Source organism: Orbicella faveolata, unplaced genomic scaffold (genome assembly GCF_042242905.1).
Source record: "Orbicella faveolata isolate gen_17 unplaced genomic scaffold, um_ofav_v1 contig_47, whole genome shotgun sequence".
Lineage (NCBI taxonomy): Eukaryota > Metazoa > Cnidaria > Anthozoa > Scleractinia > Merulinidae > Orbicella > Orbicella faveolata.
This window is the reverse complement of record NW_028301577.1, coordinates 26,729,365-26,754,844: the sequence shown is the minus strand read 5'-3', so window position 1 is coordinate 26,754,844 and position 25,480 is coordinate 26,729,365. Positions and strand designations below refer to the sequence as shown.

At 37.6% G+C, this 25,480-nt stretch overlaps 2 protein-coding genes across 2 annotated transcripts; both read left to right on the top strand.

Annotated features, from left to right (window-relative positions):
• The first annotated feature begins 8,320 nt into the window (after positions 1 to 8,320).
• Positions 8,321 to 11,809, top strand: LOC149097789 (uncharacterized). Its single transcript, XM_089280107.1, has 4 exons — positions 8,321 to 8,487; positions 9,803 to 9,850; positions 10,782 to 10,899; positions 11,647 to 11,809. Exons 1-4 carry the CDS (start codon positions 8,385 to 8,387, stop codon positions 11,648 to 11,650), a joined length of 273 nt encoding a protein of 90 aa, XP_089136233.1. The 5' UTR covers positions 8,321 to 8,384; the 3' UTR covers positions 11,651 to 11,809.
• Positions 11,810 to 15,612: 3,803 nt separating this feature from the next.
• On the top strand, positions 15,613 to 19,106 carry LOC110068699 (antimicrobial peptide damicornin-like). Its single transcript, XM_020776099.2, has 4 exons — positions 15,613 to 15,795; positions 16,109 to 16,213; positions 17,684 to 17,831; positions 18,885 to 19,106. Exons 1-3 carry the CDS (start codon positions 15,696 to 15,698, stop codon positions 17,800 to 17,802), a joined length of 324 nt encoding a protein of 107 aa, XP_020631758.1. The 5' UTR covers positions 15,613 to 15,695; the 3' UTR covers positions 17,803 to 17,831; positions 18,885 to 19,106.
• The last annotated feature ends 6,374 nt before the right edge of the window (positions 19,107 to 25,480 follow it).

The following is a 25,480-nucleotide window of genomic DNA, read 5'->3' as shown; positions in this document are numbered from 1 at the left end:
CAGTCGTCAAAAATGATAAAGGGTTTAATGAACACGAAACGAACGAACAATGTTTTTTCGTTTTCATGCTTACCTGAAAATTAGAATGTCTACATTTCCGATCTGCGTCCCAAAGCTTGAGAAGGTTAGACAACGTCAAACAAACTTTTCGCGCTCACTCTAAAACTACCTGTTTTTCGATAGGTAATAGAAAGTCTCTCCAGTTTACCGAAACCGGTTTTGAGAATTCCCAAGGGACTGATACCCGCCAACCTGATTCGTCAATGACGATACCCAATTTGGTAGCTCAAGTGCGAAATACACAGGGATCCTCAAACAACCAGGAGATGCCCTTTAAAGGGTTTTGTTATTCTCGGTGAGCGATCTGATCTTCGGAGAGTTTGTGAGTTCCAGACCTCACACTGGCTGACCGCGTATTTAAAATTCAAAATGGCCGCCACAGAACACATTACACAATCGATGAAACATGACGAGATTCATGAGACTCTGAAATACCCAGCAGGATATATGGGTTCCAATTTCTGGTGACGTCATGGTGCTTGTGCTAATCAGATTACAAATCTGTCATTACTTCACAATTTGCGGGTGTTTGTGGAGTATGAGCCATTTAGTATTTGACAGAGTAATTTAATGCGGTAAACCAGATCACCAACCATATATGGCCTAATTAAAAAGGTTTAAATAGTTAATATTACGGAGGCTTCGCATAACGCGAAGTTCGATCAAAAAACGGATAGCTCGAACTCGAGCATGACGGCAAACATTGTTCTGTTCGTCTCTATCGATCCGAGCCAAATTTGATTCGCCGTGTCGAGGGAATGGTTTCACAAACCACGAGTTCATCAAAAATGATTCCTTTCTGTTTTTCACCGCTAACATCCCAGAATTTTATATTTTTTAACTGTCTGATACAACTGGCGGGTTCCGAGATCCATCATGGACATTAAGGTATCAATCTTCGAGAGAGAAAGACACAGTTATTGTTTCTACTCTGTTCGAAATAGTTTGAAGAGAGTTAAAAAAGAAAGATCCTGGATGCCGATAAAATACAGCATTTCAAGCGATCGAGGCAAAAGATATTTTTCGGCGGATACAGGCGATAGCCGAAAATACCTCTGCGGTTGATAACTAAGTGATACGCGGATTTTTGTAAGACGCTCTTGAGAAAAATTGCCAAACAGAAAAAATGGCTCACACTTTGAAAAATGGGTCACACTTGAAAGAGGACACACATTTCAAAAAATGGGTCACACTTGGAAGAAAGGGTAACACTAGTAAAAATGAGTCGCACTTGTAAAAATGGGTCACACTTGGAGGAATAGGTAACATTAGAAAAAATGGTTTACATTTGTAAAAATGGGTCACACTTGGAAAAATATGTCGCACTTGTAAAAATGGGTCACACTTTTAAAAATGGGACACCTTAAAAAATGGATTACAATTGTAAAAATGGGTCACACTTGGAAAAATAGGTCGCACTTAAAAAAATCGGTCACACTAGGAAAAATGGGTCAAAATGTAAAAGTGAGTCACACCTGAAAGAATAGATCAAATTTAAAACAATGGTTTACATTTGTAAAAATAAGTCACACTTGCAAAAATGGGTCACACTGAAAAAAAGGGTCACACTTGAAAAAATGGGTCACACTTCTAAAAATGGGTCATAGTTGAAAAAATGGGTCACACTTATAAAATGGGTCACATTTAAAAAAATGGGCTACACTTGTAAAAATTGGAAGAGAGGGTAAAACGTATAAAAATGGGTTACACTTGAAAAAATTAATTACAACTGAAAAAATGGGTTGCACTAGTAAAATTGGGTCACCCTTGTTCAAATGGTTCTCACCTGAATAAATGGATACACTTGTAAAAATGGGTGACACTTGTAATAATTCAACACACTTGTAAAAATGGATGACACTTGTAAAATTAGGCGACACTTGTAAAAATGGGTCACAGTTGAAAAATGGGTCGTACTTGTAAAAATGGTTTACAATTGAAAAAATGGGTCACAGTTGGAAGACACGGTAACACGAGTAAAAGTCGGCCACATTTGTTAAAATGGGTCACACTTGTAAAAATGGTCGCACTTTTAAAAATGGTTCACACTTGGAAGAGAGGGTAACGCGTGTGAAAATGGGTTACACTTGAAAAAATGGGTTGCACTTGTCAAAATGGATCATCCTTGTTAAAATGTGTCACTTAAAAATATGTGTTTACACTTGTAAAAATGAGTGGCACTTGTAATAAGTGAACACACTTGTAAAAATATGTGACACTTGTAAAAATGGGCGACACTTGTAAAAATGGGTCACAGTTGAAAAATGGGTCGTACTTGTAAAAATGGTTTACACTTGAAAAAATGGGTCACAGTTGGAAGAAACGGTATCACGAGTAAAAGTTGGCCACATTTGTTAAAATGGGTCACACTTGTAAAAATGGTCGCACTTTTAAAAATGGTTCACACTTGGAAGAAAGGGTAAAACGTGTAAAAATGAATTTCACTTTTAAAAATGGGTCACCCTTGTTAAAATGTGTCACACTTGAAAAAATGGGTTACAGCTGAATTAATGGTTCACACTTGTAAAAATGGGTCACCCATGAGAAAACGGGTCAAACTTAAAAAAGAATGGGTCACTCTTGTAAAAATGGGTCACAGTTGGAGAAATGGGTGACACTCGTAACAATGGGTCACACTTGTAAAAATGGGTCACACCAGGAACCATAATCGGGGACGGAGACCGTAAGTCTTGGGATCCGCGCGCACCTATGATATGGGACAATTTTTCTATTTTTAGAACAAATTGCGCCATCCTGACGTCATATATCCGCGCGGATCCACGCACGTGTCGGGAGTTCTCGCGTGGATGTTGTCACGTTGCGTGATCAAATGGTGAGAGTTGCGAGATTCTCTTGCAGATTTTTCACAGCGATGACAGGGAATAAGGCAAGGAATTAGATCCAGGGCTCTTATATTTAGTTTTATGCTCTGAGCTGATGGAAAAGGTGAGGTTTTCAGGGTCGAAAACAAGACTTCAATTTCGCGCTGTGAATGAATAATAACATTTGCCCGCGCTAGTTGAACGCGTAAGCTTTTGCGTTTGTTCTGGAAAGAAAAGTTATGAAAGAAAACTCTTTACCCTGGTATCGAGTTAGTTTGAGAGTTTCCCAAACAATGCTTAATCATGAGCCAACCTTGTTTTTGACAGTTTCTTATTGCTTCTCTTTGTTTGGCGAGTTTGCAAAAGTTTTTTAAAGGAAAGTCTGACGCGTACATAAGTAGCTCATTTGCATAGTGCAGCGCGTGCACCTTCAAATCCGAGTCGGTGTTTTCAATTGTCAACAAATCTTGACAAAGATTTCTTTCATTGTCTTTTGCGCTGAGATGCTGCAACAATTTTCACCAACGCCAAAAGGCTACTAACATCATGTGTATTTCTTTAACATAGTGAAATTTTACACTACGAAAATAAAATAGACAACGAGTTTTGCTAACTCAACCAAAGAAATCGAAATCGTTTTTCGAGTTGATTAAAGACGGAAAGCGTCATCGTAACTTTGCTGATTATTTCTGCTGTATTCACATATTTTCAGCTAAGCTTTTAATATGTTATCAAACATTTATCAAACTGAAATATATTTAAGAACTAGAGATATTATATGAGTTCGATGTACGTTTTCACACGAAAGTGGGGAAGTCCAATTTGTCATGTTTTACTGACTGTACAAAACACGCATTGGCGGGCGCTCTTATTCATCGACAACAGACAATTCATTGAATTTTTACACGAACAAAATTGAGCAGCATCTACAGACATAAACTTTATTGTCACTTATTGGGTCTTGATAAAGCATCAAGCATTGCTTCAGTACAATTCAGGCGAAACTCAAACTTGCAATTACTTTGTTTTACTTTTCGGTCGAGATAGACTCTGGCGAAATCCTCGCAAGCGTGTGGCAAGAGGAAGGAAACTTTGAAGTCCTGAAACGGTGCTGTATCCAAATATATCCAACTGGTTTTTCGCTGTGTCATGGAAAAGCTGTTAATCTTCAACATATGTGAAACGTAGAGTGGAGCAATATGGAGCTCTTGTAAAAGAAGCAGCGGAACACAACTTGGTCAGCGATATGAAGCGGGACATAAATAAATTCGGCACTGTCGTACTTCACTCAAACTGGAGCAGCTTACGACGAAAATACTGAAGCAAAATTCCAACAGACATGAACGTATTGATTTGTGGGCCAAAAGCATCAAACATTTCGGGAATTTCGGACGCCATTTCCCCGCGCTATATCCGCAAAAATCCACGCAGCACGTACGCGCGTGTGCCGCACATGATGGCGCAATTTGTTCTAAAAATAGAAAAATTGTCCCATATCATAGGGACAGCCCCAATACTTGAAATAGCGCGCGCGTACGCTCTCCGTCCCCGATTATGGCTCCTGGTCACACTTGTAAAAATGGGACACACTTGTAAAAATAAGTCACACTTGTAAAAATGAGTCACACTTGTCAAAATAAGTTGCACTTGTAAAAATGGGTCAAACTTGAAAATATGCGTCACACCTGAGAAAATGGGTCACCCTTGGAAAAATGGGACACATTTGGGACAATGGGTCTCACCTTTAAAAATGGGTCACAGTTGTAAAAATGGGCTACACCTGGAAAAATGGGTCACACTTGAAAAAATGGGTCACACCTGTGAAAATGGGTCACACATGTAAAAATGGTTCACACTTGTAAAAATGGGTCTCACTCGTAAAAATTGGTCACACTTGTAACACTGGGTCATACTTGTGAAAATGGGTCACACTTGTAAAAATGGTTCATACTTTAAAAAATGGGTAACACTTGTAAAAATGCGTCATAATTTACAAAAATGGAACAGTGTTAGAGGAGAAGAAACATAATATCCTCAAACACATAAGTGACGTCACAACTCGAATCAACTTCACTACAATTACCCTAGCTTTCAGTTTCATCTATTGGTCAGTTAAAATAAGCAATGTTTTTATGATGATTACGGTTGATGATATTTCATTACATACTATTTTTAGAATCGCTGCGCACCGCAAATGATCAACACTTGTAGTAGCACGTCTAGCTACAGCCCGTCTTACGATCCTAGATCGTCTTGTTGAGAACAATTGCACAAGAAAAACTAAGTTTTAGTCATTTTGATAAGAATTATTGACTTTGTCTGTTACTGGTCCCTCAGGCGATGCACAGTCGGCTCCCGACATCTCGAACCTTCAAGGAAAATTGAAAAAGCTTCGAGTTATTAGGAGCTCAAGTTATCAGGGGTTGAGAACAAAGGGCCGAAAATAAGAAAAAATTGGTGGTAACCATATTTCTACTTTCGTGTTTCTATTCATACAGTGTTTTTTTAATCAAATTTAATTATAGATGTAATGTGAAACAGAACAAAGGAAAGCAAAGCAATAGAGATCGGAAGTCCATTTTCTGCGAATTTTGCGGGTTTCCAAAGGAACAACGTCGGGCTACTGCTACAGAGTTCATGGCCTTTATGCGACTAGTACTTTCAATGTTTTGTCGGGACTACAATACTGATTGTTTTGAGCTGACACATGTTGACCAACATGAGTGTCAAATGATTTACAAATTAACCGGAAGGGAAACGAAAATTAACTCAAGTTGGCAGAAAGTTCCAGTTACATAGTCAGTTATTGCGGGGATAAAATTGCAGTAAATGTGTGACGGAAAATCCAGGGGAAATCATTTTTGGTTCGAGTTAGAGCGAGGTTCGAATTAGTGAGGGTTCGACTTATCAAAGTTATCAGGAGTCGACTGTTTCGTGTTTCTTTTGACACTAAATGGAAATATAATTACATGAAGATTTGTTAGCTGTGGCGAAATTTACAACGAGAAAACAGCTGTTGAATACAGAGAGCGCCGTCAGATTCGTGTTTGTTAGATACCAGAGGTATTTTCAAGAATGCCACATATAATTTTGAAATGAAGCTAACTATTTCGATTTTCAGTTTTAACCAAATAACAATCGGATTCGAAATTCTCCTGATTTGAAGTGGAACTGAACCGTAGCAGTATTTTACTCGCTTTGTTAGGCTCACACGGCTCAGTTGAAAGCGAAAAACCCGACTGTTTTCCCGTTTTGACAGTGAAAAAGCTATCGCAAGTGCCATTGCCTTAGATCATAAGTCTGAGTGTAGTGGGTTAGCGCTATAAATGTTTCCAGAAAACTGAGAGGTTTTTAATTACGTTGATTTTGATTTCGAAGTCACTTCCTGTGATTCCGTTGACAGGTAGATGCCGTCTTTAACACGTTTCTTGTCAAGAAGCATCAAATTATTTTTACCCTGCGGTTAAGCTGGCTTGGATTAAAACTAGACCCCCTCCTGACCTTTCGCTCTAACTAGCACAAAGTCAGTAGGGGGCAGGTATTTCAGAACCTCGTGAATCTCGTCGTGGTAAGTTTATCTTTTATTCATATTCTAAACAGACGTGAGAGCTCCCTATGCAACTAGGAGGTGCCATCTCCTAAAACCACCACCAGCAGCAAAACACTGAGAGTAGAAGTCACAACTAAATGTCTCTGTGATTTTAAACCTCAGTCTCATATCAAACAAAAAAGCCCCATAACTGTCTGACTGTGAACATTCATTAAAAGCAGAATCTCTCCAAGCTGTTAGTGATCACAAAGAGCGTGTTGTAAAATTTAAACCCCTGTGATGTTTCTTGTCCCCTTAGGGCAAATTTTACATCTGAGACGACATATGTTATATGGTCAGGGTAACTTGATCGTTTTGCGATATTTTCTAGCAGAGTAATCTGTAACAACACAGAAAAATTGGCGACCGCTTCACTAGGTGTTAACTGAGTCAAAATGAACCAAATAAACCTCGCAGTTGGAAAAGAAATTTGACGAGGATACTTTGTTAACACAAATCAAACAAGTTGGTGATTTACTGATAAAATATAGCTACTTAATCAACACTAAAGAATTTTGACGAAGTAGACGAAGAGATTAGGTTAGATTTTACTTCTCGATCTGTAAGATCATCTCTGTTCATCCTTTGTTTTAATTAGTTTTATCAAATTAATAATAGTCGTTGTGATCTGAGCCTTTTTCGATGTCGTTTAAGGTAAAATGAAAGTGGCTTAAAGTGACTTACTGACAGCTCGATACTAAAAAACAAGCTAAGACTTTATTTGTGCGAAAGGCTGGTGGCTGAAGAGTAAACTGCCTGCAATGAGAAATTTAAAACGCTGGAAAGTTACCGTGACACACAACATAAATCACGTAATTTGACTTCTTAATGAATAAAAGTCTTGAAATAGTTCTTTTTACGATTAATTCTTCAGTGAAAACGAAAGAATACAATCTAGAGAGTTTGAGAGTTTGATACATCGTATATTTGATTCTGATGCTTTTCGTTAAGCGTTAGTTCAGTTTGTAATTGCTGGAAATTTAAAACTATGGTTTATTTGCTAATAATTTGTATTTCATGTGGTTTTACTTACAATTATCCTGCGGTCATATTTAGCAACTTTTCATAGGCATAATTTCATTGGCTGGTCAATAACGGAGAGTATTTACCGAGTTGCGATGCAGGAAATTGAATAACCCAAACTGACATAGGGACGAAAAGTTGCGAGCTTACAAGCAAAGTGGCGGAAATCTGGAATGCTAATTTGTCCAATATAAATAATGGGGGAGTAATCAGGATTAAAAATCATCTTGAGTAGACACTTTCACTGGTTAAGAATTTTAAGACGTAAGGTTTCGGCTTATGGTTTGAAAAGTCTTTCAAAACAAAATATAGCTTGTCAATGTGTTCCAGTACAAGAACACATTGGCAAGAAAAAATGAAGTTTATGAATGTATGTACGTGGGATCATTTATTCAATTTAAATCTTCCTATTGTTTAGTAGGGGGTCAATTTTCGTTAGATATTTAAGCAAAATTGGTAATTTCTCGTTATTACTTTTGGAATACCCCACTGAGATCATTTGCTTGCCCCTTAAAGGTAAGAAAGGGAGGTACAGAATTCTTCTAGTAAGTTGATTTACAAATCTGTCAATTCGAAGTGTTGAAGATAACTATAGTCCTATAGTGTAGCTGCTTCATATTGAGACTGCGAATTACCGTAGCAATCGTTTGCTTTTCGACGTTTGAACGCCAGCCTTTTAATTGCAAAGATTCTGTAATCTGTCACACTAAATTATGGGGTTGGTGCTGAGCGCAAATCGACAAAAAATAACTGAAATAAGCAACGTTCACAGCGGGGGCACTAATTTGCTTGTAACACGGAGCTGCGCCAAGCTGTAAAAAGGCCAAATTAACTAACAGCTGAACAGATCTGCCTTGATTCTGCCAAGATCTAAGCGAAAGAGAGTACAAATGGAGTCTTCCAAAACGCTTCTCCTTCTATTCCTCATTCTTGCTTTAGCAATGCGATTCCAGGAAACATCTGCCCAGGCTGAATCCGAGTCAGTGGAAGAGAGTAAGTAAGACAGATAACAGCCTATAAACGTGTTTCTTTTCCATTGCTTTTTTTTTTTATCGTAAATAGCAACTCTGCGCCCGTTTCTATTTCTTGAGTGAAATTGTAAAATTCATGCTGCACGTTTTCTCGCTGACGGCCACATGCACCGATTGGCTGACAATCAAGTAAAATAACTTTTGTTTTCTATCATATTTTCTATTTTTCATTTAGACTCAGTCTTAATTCATTTGCTTGTGTATTTGCACACTCGCATATTTTCTGGCTCTATATGTTTTTATGGCATTGTGTATTTTTATATTTATTCTCGTTTAAAAGCCGTTCTAGAGCACTGAAGTTCGCAAAATCTAAGGTTTTCCTCAGTTCATCATATTATTTCTCGCAACAGGTTCACGGCCTGCGTTAGGTCCTACCCAAGTTAATCTAAAAATGGAAATGTCGTTTATTGCGTCAGAAACGACACACACCCCCCCCCCCCGTCCCCTCCCTTATTTATAACATGACTGAGAAAATTAGTTCATTGTGATTGGCTGTGAGCCGACAAATTTATCGTTTATTTTTAATTTTGTACTGCAGTGCTAATAATCGCGAGCACGTTCGTAATTTTTTCGAACAATCAGGGATTTACGCTAACATTTGATATCGGAAAATTCTTTCAAGTTGCAGTCTCTCAATTTTGAGGGAATTTTCAAAAATTCGCTCGTAATGTGATTTCTTAACAGCCATATTCGTATTCTCTCTATTGGACTGGAACTGGCTTGTAATGCAGATTTATGCCAGGAAATATCATTAAAACGCGATTAAGGTCATTTGCATTAGCCTCGATGTGAAGCTAGTTCCGAGAGTACGAATATGTTCTATTGCACTAGAGCCCATTCACTCACATTCGTGTAATTACTTGGGCAAATTGCTCAACGTCATTTCCCGTGATTTTTACCTTTCAAGTGATACTGCATGGTGCCTGTCTTGGATGACATCGTATCGTACCGAATATATGTTGCGCGAATGAAATAAGCGTATACGTGCGGCCCAGTTCGAGCTAAACGTGTTTTGAAACCCAGATGCCAACATTACAAAAGCTTTGGTGCGACAGACATATTGAGAAAAGTTCCTTAGTATTCTTTAAGGTTTTTGTTTACTGTACTGAATTTTCGGTGGCTTATGTACACCTTCATCAGAGTTGTAATGCTAAGGTTCGTGTAGAGGGAGTGGTTTCCTTTCGTTGACGGCTGTGAGGTTCAAAGTTGAGTGGCACCACTCCTTAGTTGAGTTCCTTAGCACATTACTTACTTTTTAAATTGTCTCCTTTTCCTAGTCGTGCCTGACGAGGAGTCTTTAACAGCAGATCGCCGCGGCTTTTCTCGTGAGTAAAACTTTAGTTAAATTCTGTAATAACACACCCCGGGATACTCCCAGTAAAATTGGTAGGGATGTGCAGTCCGCTTTCCAAAACCCTTACCCTATTTCTGACCAAAACGGCTGAAAAAAACTATGGCCGTTGGGGCCGCACATACCTATATAGTCCCTTATAATGGGGGACCCTCTTCCCCGGGCAACACACAAATACTGAAGCGCTTTTGTGATATGTCACGATATTTCAATCATTCATAAACGTCACGCTGAATAATATTTGCCTTAATCAAAGGAAACCTGAAATCATGTAACAGTTAACTAGGAGAAATCATTTAGTGCAACTGCGTACCCATTTTATCAACTTGAAGTTGTTTTAAAAGTTCCTTGGTGCCCCGCTTCATCCATCCATCAGTCCGTCCGTCCGTCTGTCCGGCAAATCATGAGGCCCCGTTCACTCTACGCTAGAGTAATTTGAATGCGGAGTTTTCACGCTGTAAACGCATCAAATTATTCCGTCAACACTAGGCCGGAGAAATTTGAAAACACAACAATCAACAGTTATTTAATTTTGGATTTGTTTTTGAATAAAACTCCGGCAGGGGAATATGAAGATTACTGTATCGCTATCGTTTTCGAAAAGCTTCGTTTCTAAATTGTTCTCCGTCCACACTGAAACGCAAAGCCGACGTTTTCAAACTTATTTCTCCGGTTTGAAGAGCGTTTTCGAAAAGTTCCCTTTTCGTGCCGGATTAGTGTGGACGAAAGGCCTAACCGAAGAAATAAATCTCCATTTTCAAATTCCTCTGGGGTAGTGCGGATAAGAACTAAAAATTCAATTAACACTTTTAAATAGGTGGTCTTCCCTTGGTATTATAACGGTCAATCTATATACTGAGTGTTCGTTCACTAATTGCTACACCTTTGAATGAATTTTGTCTTAGAGTGCAATGACGTATACTCGAGAGGATTTTGTAGAAGATTTAGAGGGTTTTGCCGAAGCCACAACAGCAATGGCTTTCTGATGAGGACCAAATGCGACTTTTCTTGTGGCTGCATGAGGTAAGAAATGCCTCACTTTCCCGGCTTTGGTTCAATTAATTATGAATTATACTAGTTATATAACCTTACTTAGTTTAGTTTTAAAATATTTTTTCCCAAATGTACATTTTTACTTTGTTATTTTCTTTTCTTGACGCACCTGTAAAGAAGTTGGTGCTTCCTATAGACTCTACTTATCAAGTCTAACGGACGCACCGTTACCCGACATAGCTAAGTGTGCGACCAAGTAAAATAAACTCTATGTCTGTGTATGTCTAATTTTTTGATCAGTGCAGATAATCGTGCAAATCAGAAATTTGCCCTTAGAGAAGAGATCGCACCTTCGCTTCTACAAATGTTTTTTTAGTTCATTTAAAATTGAAATCGAGATCATCGCTAAAAAGTAGGGCGCATTTTAAACTGTGAGTATCCAGTTAGTGGGTTACATATCAACCCCTAAACGCTCTTGAGACCGAATAAAATATTTTCAAGTTTGCATAAATGCCCACGACAGAGGCTCAGTACTCCTAAATGAAAAAAAAAAAGTGACATTTTCTTCTTGGTTCTTCGTCAAGGGAACGAACGAAATAACAATAATTTTATGTACGCAATTTCATTTTAAATTGGTAACATAATTCCAAGCAACGAAATGTTCTTTAGCCAATGTTGCATTTCCATGCATCGGTGTTGCATTGTGAACGAAGCTCAGCTAATCTTTCTTTAATTCTTGCTTTCTTTCTTTCCCTCTTCCTTTCTTGTGCTATGCAGGTAAAATGGATGCCAATTCATTTTCGGTTACGGAAATACATTCCTATCAAGTAGAAGTGGATTCTTCATCTCCAAAAAGAATTGTGCAATTAATTATAATTCCAAAAAATCTTCTCTCTGATCTTGCATGAATGAAGATGAAATAAAGAGTTATTAGAACACAGTTTTGTGGCATTTGCTTCTTTGGCTTTTTTTGTTTGTTTTGTTTTGAGTTTTTTTGTAAAACGTGTAGCGTAGAACAACAGGACTCAGTTAGTCAAAGGGTGGCATAATGTTATGTTAGATTATTGCATTAACACTTATCCACTGGGTAGCTTGTTTTATCAACACTTATCCGATGAATGGCGAGTGGTTCAAAGGGTAGATAACTCTATCCATCCGATAAATCGCTGTGAATTAAGGGTGGGCAAAATAAACTATGCTATCAGTACAAATGGCTAGTAATTCATCCGTTAGATAGCGTTGTCGCCCTTTAAACAACAGAGGACAGGAGTACAACGGGGAACTGCACCCCTAGGGTACCTGTGACTTAGCTGATAAGTGGTATCTATAGCAACGCCCCTACTCCTTTTATTTCAATATTTTGGGAGGTATTTGAAAGCAACTGTAAATGATCGAGAACAGTTCCTGATCGAGAAACATCTGAAATTACGGTGAACTGAAACGACGAGCATGTTCAAGGCCAAATGAAGGGATACGTCATATTAATCTAATCCCATCAGGGAGGAAACTCAGTCATAAAAGGGACGGAAATGCTTCTTGCAAGTGTGAATACCATCCCCCCACTCACCACCACAACTAATTCATTTCCTTGAGACGTGTCTGAATCGACGCACTACCAGTAAATATGATTCTGATTACGAAAAGAAGAAGTTAATTCGATGCTACTTTTACTATTATTAATAATTGCTTTTGAACAATTTGGCCGATTGCTAAACACATCCATTCTGAGTAGAATTACATGAATTTTTAAAACCACTATTTTAGCTGCCAGACATAACGGGTAAAAAGGTTTTAAAACATCTTTCACTGTTATGGGTGTATTATTTACAGACCAAAAAGAAGAAAAGCTTTAAAAAAAATCATTTTTAAGCACATCCGCCAAACATCGTGGGCGGCTCACCATAGTCGTCGAGATCTATTTTGGAAATACTGATTACTCAGAAAATCAATCTATGTAGAAATCTCTATTCATCATAGACTGACTCCTAACACCATGTCATAAATTGGATCATGGCGTGATAATACAATAGCTAAGATCTCAAAGTGGTTCCGCCAAAATAAATTGATTAGTCACGCTTAATGTTGCAGCACTGTTCCCCATCTCAAGATTGGAAGAGAGTTTTGTAAAAACACGTCACTCGCAGTGTGAGAGCGAAATGGCGGTTGCAAACTACACATTCGCAATGATCGAGGTAAATAATTTTTCAAATGAAACAATTGCCCTACGGAATGTTGAAATCGACTAAAAGGCCCTTTGGGCAAAAGTTATCAGTAGGAAATTTTTGTTTAAATTCTCTTTTATGAAAGTCTCGTCGTAATTTTCCCACAGTAAAAAGTATGTAAAAAGTATAATGTTCTCTGTAATCAAAATCAGCGAGCAATTACTTGATGAAAATTTCCGTGCATTTGAGCTGATTGTTACATTTGTAATAAAGAACTGTATATTGCTTCCAAAAGCTCAAAGTGCGAACGCCCAGGGGGCGAATGCATGTGAAGAAGGTTTTACCCTTGATAAAATTACTTTAAACTTCACTCCGAGAGTCATCTTTGAGAACGTTCGAGAAATTTAAACAAAGTTGAATTAACTAGTGTCCACTTATTTGCCAATAATTAAGACCCGCAGAAACACGAAAGGGCGGAATTCTTGAGTATACCCAAAACAATATCAAGAAATGTGAATAACAAATTAAATAGTGCTTTCATTCACAGATGCTCGTTTAGTTCTTTTTTCTTGGCGTTACAGACATGTGGCTTTCGCCGTGTTATAAAATATTAAAGGGGCAAAGCGTTCCATCACAAGAACCAATCAGAAACCAGCAATTCGAAGACGTAAAAGAAATTAACTTTCGCCTCAAGACAGCGCGGTACTTCAAACATATTATTAAGTTCTGTTGGTGCTTTTATTTCTCTTTTCATCAAAATAACACACTTGTAAAGCGAAACTAGCGTAGAGGAACTGTTGACTTCAAAACAGTACTTAAGTACTTTGAGAGTACGGACTTCAGGCTGAATAAACAGTATTTGACTGATCTCAACCCGTGGGAAAGTACAGGTGTATAGTAAATTCACTGATTCGGCTTGTTTTGTTCCGTGAATTAATCTTCACAAATTCGACGTGCGAGAAACACTCTTGTCCGCTCAATTGTTTTGTTAAAAATAGTCTCTGTTTTTTTATACATATATTATGCTTGTATCGCGATTTTATATGTTTACGAATAAGTTTCAACGTTAATTAATTATCTCAAACTTCCACGTTTTGTCTAGTAAAGAGGCTTGTCTTCGTCAAACAAATATTGTTACTCTGACAGCCATATTTAAAAAAAATACGGTTGTCAGCCTTCCTTTTAATGAAGAGAGTCCATATTATTTGTTTTGAATGCCCAAATTTAATTCTAGACAAACTAATTCCCTGGCATTACCAACAGAGAAGACTGGAGGCCTCGATTAAGCCATTTCAACCAAAAGTAGTTTTTTGAAACCTTAAGGAAGCTCGATTTTCCCACTCTTTGACTGCCAAATGCCTCGAGGTGTTGATTTCATTTAAACTAACTGAAAATTAACCCAAAAATTGTATTTGAAGATGCAAAGTGCTGATTTTATTCCCACTAAAAATTAGCGCAGAAAAAACCCTTTCAAGCCATCTAAAGAATTTTCTTTTGCAGTTTTGTATTTTCAAAAGCCATCTGATGGATGTGGTATATCTCGATTAATTTCTCGTTTCGGCTTTATTGAGGCGCCTCTAGCCCTGCTGCCCACTCTTTGCGGTGTGCTCAAATCATCTTGGATAAATATTTATTCGTAGTCGACAATTCACACATTTATTTACCACAAATCGGCACGATTCTTCAAAAACATGTTTTTAGCAACAATTGCTTAAATTTAAGCCATTTCCGTTTTCAAAAGAGAAAAAAGTATTATGTATTTTTGTCAATTTCGTTTACGATAAAATCCCACGTTGAGACCAATTAATCAAAGTAGCTGCCTTTCTTGAGCTTCGGAGTTAAGCTCTGCATGAAAATGAAGAAAACAAATATTATCTGCGATTTCGCCACAGGACCACGAGCTATTTTTTATCAATGCTTATGCAAAATTTTTTTTCATCCAGTGTTAATAAACATTCGAGCTTGCTCATTTATGGATCAAATTTAGCGATTGAGTAAGAGGCACTAGATAATATTTTATTGCAACGTCGTAGAATCTGCGAGAAGCAACAAAGTTAAGAAATTGTGTTTGAAAATTAAAGGATTTCTTTAATTGTCTGACCTAGAAAAACCCAGATGAAATATGCATGACAAACTTATTAGAGAATATATAAGCCAAACCTTCCTCGAAGATAAGCCTGTCAGATTAAAAAGGCATTTGTTCTTTTTTCAGTTCGGAATAGCAAGTTCCGACTTAACTTATTTCGGGCGTTAGGGGCACTAAAAGTTTGTATAATCAGTCGTCCGACTTGCAAGCGCCAGCCCGGATGTGAAAACAATTTTAATGAGTAATTGAAAAGCGCCCAAATTGAAAGAAACCAGATGAAACTTTATGACGTGAATGATCAAAACCAAATCACATTGGCTGGGTTGCTGTGGGATATGATATTTATCACCCAGCGACCCAGACATCACAGAATGCGAGAGAGTTGAGTGATGAAAATCTCATATGGTTTTATCCTACTTTTCTAGTGGTCAAAGCCAGCTGAAAACATATTGATATTTTGATTATACAAAAATATTTGCGCGATATATTACAAAAGAACATTTCCTGACAGAATCACTTAAGTCGCTACCTCGCCAGAAGACGATCTCACTGAGCAACGCTTGATCAACTGGGAAAAAATGTCTTCTATCAAGGTGTTAATTTTCCTTCTTGGAACTATGGTGATATTCATGAAGTTCCAAAATACTTCTGCGGCGTCCTTATTTGACGGTCTTGACGGTAGGATAAAATCAAAACAAATTTTATTTCACTTGACTAATGTTCTTGACTATGCATCACTTGTTTTTTGAGAAACATGATCAGTCGCCATAGGTGGTTTTTTTACAAGCTGTCGTTTTATATATAAACTAGAAATAATAGTTTGGTCGTGTCCTTTAAGCATACATGGAGTTTAACCCTTGAATAACGTTTTCAGTTGAATTGATTTTAAAGATCGAAGCAAAGGGGAAAAAAGTATGGAACAAAAACAGTAGCGGAAGTAAGAGATAGAGGATTAACTAACTTCTTGTTCTGTCGGCTTTTCCACTGTTAGACGATGATATTAAAATGTTAGCAGAGGACACCGATGACCTAGATGAGTTCGATGCCTCAATGTTCAAGCACGACGATGTAAAAGACGACGCCCAGGAGAAGAGAGGTAAGAACGAAAAAAGAACGAATTTTATCACTGAATTCACCGCATCCAGCACAACAATTAATGCGAGAATTGTCGGATGGAATCGCACCTGTTAAGTACCATGCAAAATAATGCATTGACAAATTTGTGGTTAAAAGTTGATGAAATTAAACATTAATCAGTTTCTTATCTAGTAGTCAAATGAAAACTGAGAATTTTCACTTTCCACAGTTTTTCCTCAAATTTGTTAAGGATTAAGAATCATTTCATGTTACATTTTGTAAAGAGTGAGTTGTTTGAGGCTTCTCAAAGTAAGTACTTGACATACCTGTGTAGTACCGAATAATTTAAACATCGCAGGGAGCTGTTTCAGTTTTCTGTTTCGTTTGACCACAAAATTCTATTTTTTCCCAAACTCTCCTCGTTTTAATTGCTGTACTAATCCGGGATCGTTTATTTTACAAGTTCAACAATCTTGTGCTTGTGGTACATTCGACAGCTAAATAATTGATTTCAAATTTTCGATTTACATTGCTTTCCTCGCGAAACTACCAACGATGAACGACTTGGTTTTAAATATTTATCTGAAAAAAAAGAACTTATTGGCGTTACGATTGGGCACGGAGTGTCTCTTGGTTCACTGTTAGATCAAGACGGCCTTTGTAGTTGATTGCAAGCAAAGTCTTCTAAAAGCAATCGGATGTCTTGGTGATCATACAATTAACATCCCGCCAACTCCAACATGCACATGGTTTCACAATTGGTTCACCAACGAACCAATCATATCATTATGATCTGAGTCGTCATCATCGTCATCACACCATCGTCATCATTATCATATTCTGATCCTCTTGCTAAGAGTAGCTTAAGTTCAATTGCGCAATTTCCTCAACGGTAATTAAAAATTCCACTTAGCTTTTGCTTGAGAAAACTGAAAAAAACACGTGTTTAGCGGCCGTCATAACAGTGAAATATTTAGAAGTATATACGAATCTAAATCGAAAGCAATTCTTACTCTCAGTGGCTGAAGCATTTCTATACATCAAATGATAAAATCTTTGCTAAGGCCTAATTCCTTACACTGAAGCATTTTTCGGTTCTCAATACCTGGTATCCTTTCTTACTCATAAAGACTAACACAACTTACCGCCTGCGCTCCCAAGACCATAACCTCCTCGCTGTCCTCAGAACCAAACACAGGACATTTGGTGATCGCCCCTTTGCACACTCTGGACCTTTTCTCTCCAACCCTACCTGTTTTTAAATCAAAGTTAAAAACTTACTTTTTTTAGTAGACACGATGACAAATTAGCGTATAGCATGCCATAGTCTTATAATATGGTTTTCAAACTGTGCTATTTTTAAATACCTTTTTCTTATTTTGTTGATGTAATCGTAATCTTACATCTAAGTTGTAAAGCGCTTTAGAATATTTTATAATTTTCGCGCTATATACATCTAATCTTATTATTTTTTTTTTTTATTCGTCAGCATGTGCTAACTATTTCTCCGCAAACTTTTGCGAACGGGCCAGGAGTTGGTGCCATTCAAGCAGTCACAGAGGCAGGTTAACGGCCAGAAAGTGCAGGTCGACCTGTCAAGAATGCTAAGGGAAAAATGATCTACAAATTGGTTACAGGTTTGTTTCCAAAGCGCACGTACGAGATACTTCCTTTATTACTTGCTATATTTATGTCCACGCAGATAAGCATGAGTGCAAACTAGAAAACGAAATTGATATGACTTCATTAAAATGCTAACTTAAAAACTGGCTGACTAAGTGACTGTCTCTGACATTCTACAAGATGGATGGACGTATTGACAGTCTGACCGACCAACGGACTGACGGATTGACGAATTGATGGATTGACAGACTAACGGACTGACTTACTGATGGACTTAAGGACTGACGGACTGACAGACTCACGGACTCACGGACTCACGAATTCACGGATTCAAGGACTCACGGATTAATGGATTCACGGACTCATGGACTCGCGTACGTACGGACTGATCGACTCATCGACTCACTATTCCACCTATTAAAGCCCTCGGGATTAGAGTTTAAATTGAAGAGTTCTGCATGAAGTTATTGTTTGTCTGATTTTGAAAACAATTTATTTGAGGGGCTTTTTCTCGGCAATTTGCTTTGCTTCAAATATGGCAATAATTTGTGGAGGTCCGATTCAAGGTTAGCCCGCCTAATAGTTCGATTGACCATATTATGCGAAACGTGATACCAGCACGTGCAAATTAAGCTCCCAGTTAGTAGTAAAAGAAAGTTATTATCCACGCTTCACGATATTCCTGTCAATAATAAGTGCCTTATTCTGGAAATCGGCGGAGCCGATTTGGCCTCACATTGTTGGCCACTCGCCAAAAGGGGAAGATTATATCTTTTAAAAATACATAGAATTGTAGGTTTCGGAATGCAAGTCTTGAGTGTCTACCAAAACAATTAGACAACCATCCCATGTTTTCTATGAGCGAATAACAAAATATGATGTACTTTTGAGGTCTAAAACTTGCTGAATGCACTCGCATTTCGCTCGTGCGTCCACTAGCAGTTTTTCTAGACCTCTAGTGTGTTTTATTTTCTTAGCGAACATACACCACGTTCTATTTGATAATTAGACCACGACTAGTGGCTCCTAACTCATTTTACTAATGAATCTATGTTTCTGTTTTGCAGTTATCAGCCTTGGTGATGTATGCGAGATTATAAGTTGAGCTTTAGATTGGGGGAATGCCTCTATAGTTTGTACATGTTCCAGCTTAGAATAGAATAGCCGCTAAAATTATGGCAAACATTGCGTAGTACTTGATAATTATGTTTACTATTAATCGCGGTACGTATGATACACTATTCACTGTGTAAACTGCTGAAATAAATTTCAGGTGTACATACCGTTCATGAGTTGTGTTGTTTTGTTCTTTCCCAAAACGTAGATTCGATAAATGTGTTAAAATACGTATTTTCATAGTTTTATCTCAAACAGAAGACAAAAGGCGCTTAAAAGAGTTGGTGGTGACTCATTCACTCGATGCATTTCCTATTTCCAATATTTCTCTGTAATTACAATCTAGATGTCGGTAACATTTCCCTCTTTGATGTATAAGGGGGCTCTCAGTTTTTAAAGGTACGAAAGAAGGTAAACAATGAAATAATGAAAGTTACTTCCGGCTGGCCTAGAAGTCAGTTTCAGAATGGTGAGGTTATAAATAACACAATCGATCGTTCAATCCTCTGCTAGCTGTTCAGTTATTGGAGTATAAAAGGGCACGAAAAATGAAACATTTACCCAGAATCTTTTCATAGAGGTGCTCGACATTAGGAGGATTTCTCCATGTTTCACCAAGCTGATCTGGTAAAATTTAAATAAAGTTTTTACCTCACCTTACTAATTTATGGGTTACACACTAAAGGTGGCTCAAAACAGTTTCCAGCACTTAGATTTTGATTGGTCGTTATAACCATTCTTTATCGATTGATGCTACAACCATCACATTTAAACAGTGCCTGACAAAAATAACAAAAGTTTCACTTTTGGAAAGGTATGTTGCACAGTTCATCAAATGTAAAGCTATTAATTCATTTAACGGCATTAGAATGCTGGGCTTACAATTAACCTGTTGGTCGCTGTTAATGTCTGAAAAGGTGTCATACGTGGAATTAGGCAATGCTATTCCCGACACCAGATTACATCTAATACATTACAATTCCGTGGTCCTAACAGTCAGCTTCTTCGTGTTATCTCAAATAAGTTAGCTATGATAGCAACTAGTGTAAATATCGAATCTTGACAGGAAGTACAAGAACTCATATTTTCTCTTAATGCCATGAATCCTACAGTGTAATTATGTCTGTTTTCCACTATCAGCTAACCACATGTGATAATTCTTCAATCACGATTTTTAAAATTTATTGAGATAATATTCTACCTGTGGGCAAATTCATACTTTGCAATGACCCTTTACACAAATGCGCAGTGGCATTTGTCTTCACCCAAAACAGTGTTTGGCTTTTTCAACAGAGTGCAGTTCAATAAAAGGTAGCTAGCGTAGCAGGCGTATAAAGGGGAGGGGGTGGGGAAGGAGGAAGGGAATTCGGGAAAGGGAACGCGTTCCTTTTCCCCTCCCCCCTCCCACTCCTCCATTTTTTTTCCCGAATTCCCTTCCTCCTCCCTCACCCCTTTCCTTTTATACGCCTGCTACGCAGGCTAAATAAAAGGTCACAAAATGAGGATTTCTCTTTAGGTTGCTGATAACACATACCCACAAATTTAGAAAATGAGTAAATTGAATGATTACGGGTTTAAAGAACCACCACAGAACAGTAACAGATGATAACAGATTGACTACGTTCTGTGAGTATAAATGCCTCCGGTTAAAGGGGATATTTTGAGCTAAAGTTTGTCTTTGTGCAAGTCACTGAAGAAGGTTGTCCCACAGAGCATGAATACAAAACAGCTTCTCTGCTTGCTCTCGGCTGCAGTTCTGATGATGCACCACTCAATGAATAGTCAGTCATTTTTTTGTTTTGAAGCTGTAATATATACACTTTTTTACTTCTTTGATATTTATATAAGAGAAAAGGCATCCCCACAGCTTTGGAGATTATTTTTCCTTCGCTTTGAAAAGAAGGGACACATAAACAAATCCTCTACAAAAACATCCACGCAACGCGCGAGTAACTTACGCGGACAAACTGGGTACTATGTCTAAAAATAATTTAAGAGGGGTTACCTTGGTATAAGGCCTATATGGGGGATTCAGTCTCTTCCCTTGATAATCTCTTGGGATATAAGTCATGCATGTAAGTACTCATGACTTTATTGGAATATTTTTTACAGCCATGACGAACGACGCAGACATGGTAGAAGCAGATAACGTGTTTCGGCGTGGTAAGCAAGCTCTCCTTCAACCTCTTGATGGGGATGAGGGGAGAGACCTACCGAGGGTACCGGGGTGAGATCCTATTGCCTGTTTTCATGTGACGTCATCACTTTCCGAAATTTTAAATTACCAATCCTTCTGAAGTTTAAGCTTCATCAGATTTAAGACCCTCTAAGAGCTTGACGTTTCACAACGTTTGAGATCGACAGGGTTTCTCATTAACCCGAGATTGCGTAAGCAATCTAAGGGTATATTTTGTTATAGAAAACGTTTAAATTTCCAAGTTCATGCGCTACGTTACATTAAAATGACGGCCCGAGAAGGCTCTCGCATAGGTCAAAAGAGGAGTTATTGCTCACGTTTTAGCTAACTGAACAGTTCTTGCATGAAAAGAATTATTATTTCAAAAATTATCATTTCAATGTGTCGGAACTCTACAGTAATAATTTTTCGTTTCAAAAACAAAACTCGATGACATGTACAGAGATGATCGGTTTATTTGTACAGTCCTAACTCGTCGGAAGCGTGCTTGTGCCAAGATAAACCTACTTGAGTAGTTACACAATTACAACTGCTTCTCTAAAAACCACAAGTAGTTAAGAATTCCGACTTAAAATACTGTCTGCATATATGAGAAATCTACGAAAATTTCATAGAAATATCACTAAGCTTTGGGAGGTTCCAAAAATTGCTTTAGCATACTTTTCAGAAGGTAGCATTTCTCTCATTTCTTTCAATAGTAGCATATGTTTATGTATCACTGTTTATACCTCATTCATTTGTTTCCGTTTTTGTTTTTTGTTGTTCATAGCCCCATAAACACCCTAAATACCTAGGAAGAGAATTTAAGTTTAAACATTGCCTCAGTCATAATGTTTTTTCTGGCTATGGAAATTTCTTCGACCGTTTCATTTCTAACTTGGAATGTTTCTATCCGGCTAAAAATTTCAATATAAAGACTAATATTGTTTAAAACCTCGAAGCAAAAACTCGACGATAAAAAGTCTCCCCTATACACACATCACTATTTACCTTTCAATTTTTTTTTTCTAGAGGTATTTCCGTTGAGGCAATATTGCCAATGATACAAATTGCCATGACCGGGTTCTATCACTGTTACTCTTGTGAATCAATGGAAAGGATTAAGTATTCTAACTTGAACCTAACTAAAAATCTAACTTGAAAAACTTTTATTACGAGAAACGTTTCTAATGACATATGGAATTTTAAGCTGAGAATTCCGGGCAGAGTATCTAAGTAGTTCCCACATCATAAAAGCAAACACAATATTGAGCAAATTGCTCTGGCAGGAAGCGCAACACGCGGCTCACAAGTTCCACTAAATTACCTGCGGTTCATTTTCCGTGAAAATCATTCTGTTGGTTTTCTGTGTTGATTGACCCGATCAACGAAGCTTAACGGGTCGGCTATAACTTTGGTCTCACTTCGTTTGATTGGTCGGGAAGAAAAAAAAACAACAGTAAGATCTTAACGACAAGATGCAAGAAAATAAAAATGAAAAACTACTGATCGAGTGCTACTGAGCAATGCTGGCTGTAAGGGCTGAGGAGTAAGTACATCTTTTGATTGCCGGAAGAATTGTAAAGTGACCAGGTTTTCGCGAAAATGTCTCACAAGAAGCTGTTAGTGTTTATTTTTGTCGTTGTTTTAGTCTCACTTCAATCTCAAAGACTGGAGGCACTGGCAAATCATGGCAAGTGGATCAACAAGGTAAGGAAGAATAACTTCTTATGGGAGCTTTCGGCCGATAACTAAATCAAAGTGCTTTGTGAGCAAACTCGAGAACTGAAGAGGTGAATGAAATTAGTCATAGAATTACCTGTATAATATTAACCATAACACGATTATTGCTCATGGTTTTCATAGAATATGACAGAATTCTCGAATTTGCGGAGACCGACAACGACGCTGATAAATTGACGTGGATGTTTTCTAGAAGAAGAAAAGACAATCAACGAATCTACAATGGTCATGGTCTAATTGTTAATTAATGCAAAGGTTGCTCCTTTATCAGATACGAAGCATGTGTTTTAGAGTCATTGTTAGCTAGAACAGCGAGTTAGAATTCTCAGACTCCTAGAACGGAGTTCGGATAATTTAATTTTCCAAGTCTTTCAGAACAATTAACCTTACCGAATGTTTTCCTTTCCCTCTGCAGATTTTCCAGTACAGGTCATCACCCTCACGTCTGTTTACAATGCAAGTTAACGAAAAAAATCGGATAAATCATCAAGAAATTCTATAAAGCAATAAAAATTACATAAGTTCATTTTTGGTAGCAAGTATTGGCATATTTATTTCACACTGGGTGGGGGGAGGGAAGCCACGTTTGCATAAGGTTAGGGTTAGGGCTAGAGTTAACAGCATGACAAGGTTGTTTTTCGATAACAATCTCAAACTAGGACTTAAAATTAGTGTAGGTAATTGTATGAATGCGAGTGCAATTAAGGATTGACAGTACGAATGGTATTTCAAACCTCTCTCAAAATTGCACGAACTCATAAGAGAGTGCAACTTAAAAGAATTTCCAAATATCATGAATATTGTAAATCCTTAATTTCTCGAGCTTTCGTTCGATTACTCGTTTATTATGACTAAGAAAATTGCGAACGCGTGCGCGTTAATTTGCACTGCAGTGCAAATTAAGAGTGAACGAAAAATTGGCCTGCTCTCAGCCAATCACAATGAAGTAATTTTCTCAGCTATAAAGTAAGCAGTGACATACGCGCGCTTTGAAAGAGGAGATCTATTATCAAATCCTGTTAGGGCTCAGTTTTATTCTTACCAAGTTTGATTTCATTCCACAAAGTCACTCAAAACCAAAATTTATGGTCATAATAACTACTTAATGATCGTGTTTTTTCTTCTCCTTGTCTTCCTCGCAATGTTAACAACTGGCAAACTGATGTAGTCACCACAGTTCTGAATTGTTTGGTCAATAGTCAGCAGGGCGGAGGTGGGGTAAAATACACTGAACAAAAGAAGCGTTTCAGCAATAGGCACGTTCGATATCTTAATATTCCAACATGGCTCCGAGACTTTCGAGTAAAAATTGCAAATTTGTTAATTTTTTTTTTGTCTGTCAATTCCCAAACGAGAATTGGATACGAAGAAAACACCACCAAATATAGAAGTTTGTCCTGAAAGCCGCGAAGCCGTGTTAGAATATTGATATATCGAACGTGGCCTATTAATATACGACTGAGAAAAGTAATGCATTGTGATTGGCTGACAGCAGGCCAATTTATCATTAGTTTTTAATTTGCGCTGCAGTGCAAATTAATGCGCGCACGTTAGCAATTTTCTCAGTCATATAATAAATGGGTAATCGTAGGCAAGCTCGAGCAATCACGGATTTACACCACTGGAGATATTTGAAACTTCTCTCAATTTTGAGGGAATTTTCAAATATCACTCGTAGTGTAAATACTTATTGCACTCGCATTCATACCATTACCTAAAAAGCGCTTTCACTGATTCACGTGGCCAGCAGCCTCGCAAATTTATTGGAACAAAAGAAAGTGTTTTTATAAGAAAAGGGTTCAACTCCCACAGGATTGATTTGGTACACCAACATGGCCGCCGTTTCAATGTTTTGGTACACCAATATGGCTGCCGTGGCATCAAGTGAAACAATTTACTTATAACCCTCACTCTGCATTCTAGCCAAACTTAAGCCTAAAAGCTTATAAGTGTTTACAAAAAGGCTCGTGCAATTTTGAGAAAATTTTCAAATATTACTCGTAGTATAAATCCTTAACTGCGCATTCATAAATTACCTATAGTTATGCTCCCTCTACCAAGTCTAGACATCTGCATGAAAACGTTGAAATGTTTATAACTATAAAACGGATTTACCACAAAGCGAAAGTCGACATAAGGCCTTGAGCCAGTGATACGCCTATTTTGTTAGGGATAAATTGCATGACGAGGTGTGGCCAAACTAGGGTTCAAGGAATACAACAACGTATAATAAATATCAATTGTAGCATGATACAAGTCTTCCTACCGCGAATTTTGCAGGTACATGTCAAAACTTACAGAAAGGATTGCAGTTAAGACTGATTCTAAGGTTTTAACATCTAAAAAGGGTTTCAACATCTTTTGTGATTATTTTACTGCCTTTTCTTTCAAATAACTACCTTGGAGTCTTGTTAATTTGAGGTAAATGCAAGAGGTTTTTATTCGAATGTAATATTTTTGCAAAAATTGCAAACGATCGCGTTGGTCTTGGTCTTCATATATTAATTTTTGTTGTGATTGAAATGAGCTTTGTATTTTAAGACTATAAAAACAGAAGAATTGCTCTTTCTAGATCCAGATGGTATCATAGCTGCGTAGTTTACATAACAGAACATTTCCCGACTTCAT

Coding starts and splice junctions, on each gene's coding strand:
- LOC149097789 (XM_089280107.1), top strand. CDS start 8,385: ATGGAGTCTTCCAAAACGCTTCTCCTTCTATTCCTCATTCTTGCTTTA. Junction 8,488..9,802: donor ATCCGAGTCAGTGGAAGAGA/GTAAGTAAGACA, acceptor TCCTTTTCCTAG/TCGTGCCTGACGAGGAGTCT. Junction 9,851..10,781: donor AGATCGCCGCGGCTTTTCTC/GTGAGTAAAACT, acceptor ATTTTGTCTTAG/AGTGCAATGACGTATACTCG.
- LOC110068699 (XM_020776099.2), top strand. CDS start 15,696: ATGTCTTCTATCAAGGTGTTAATTTTCCTTCTTGGAACTATGGTGATA. Junction 15,796..16,108: donor CTTATTTGACGGTCTTGACG/GTAGGATAAAAT, acceptor TTCCACTGTTAG/ACGATGATATTAAAATGTTA. Junction 16,214..17,683: donor CGACGCCCAGGAGAAGAGAG/GTAAGAACGAAA, acceptor TTTATTCGTCAG/CATGTGCTAACTATTTCTCC.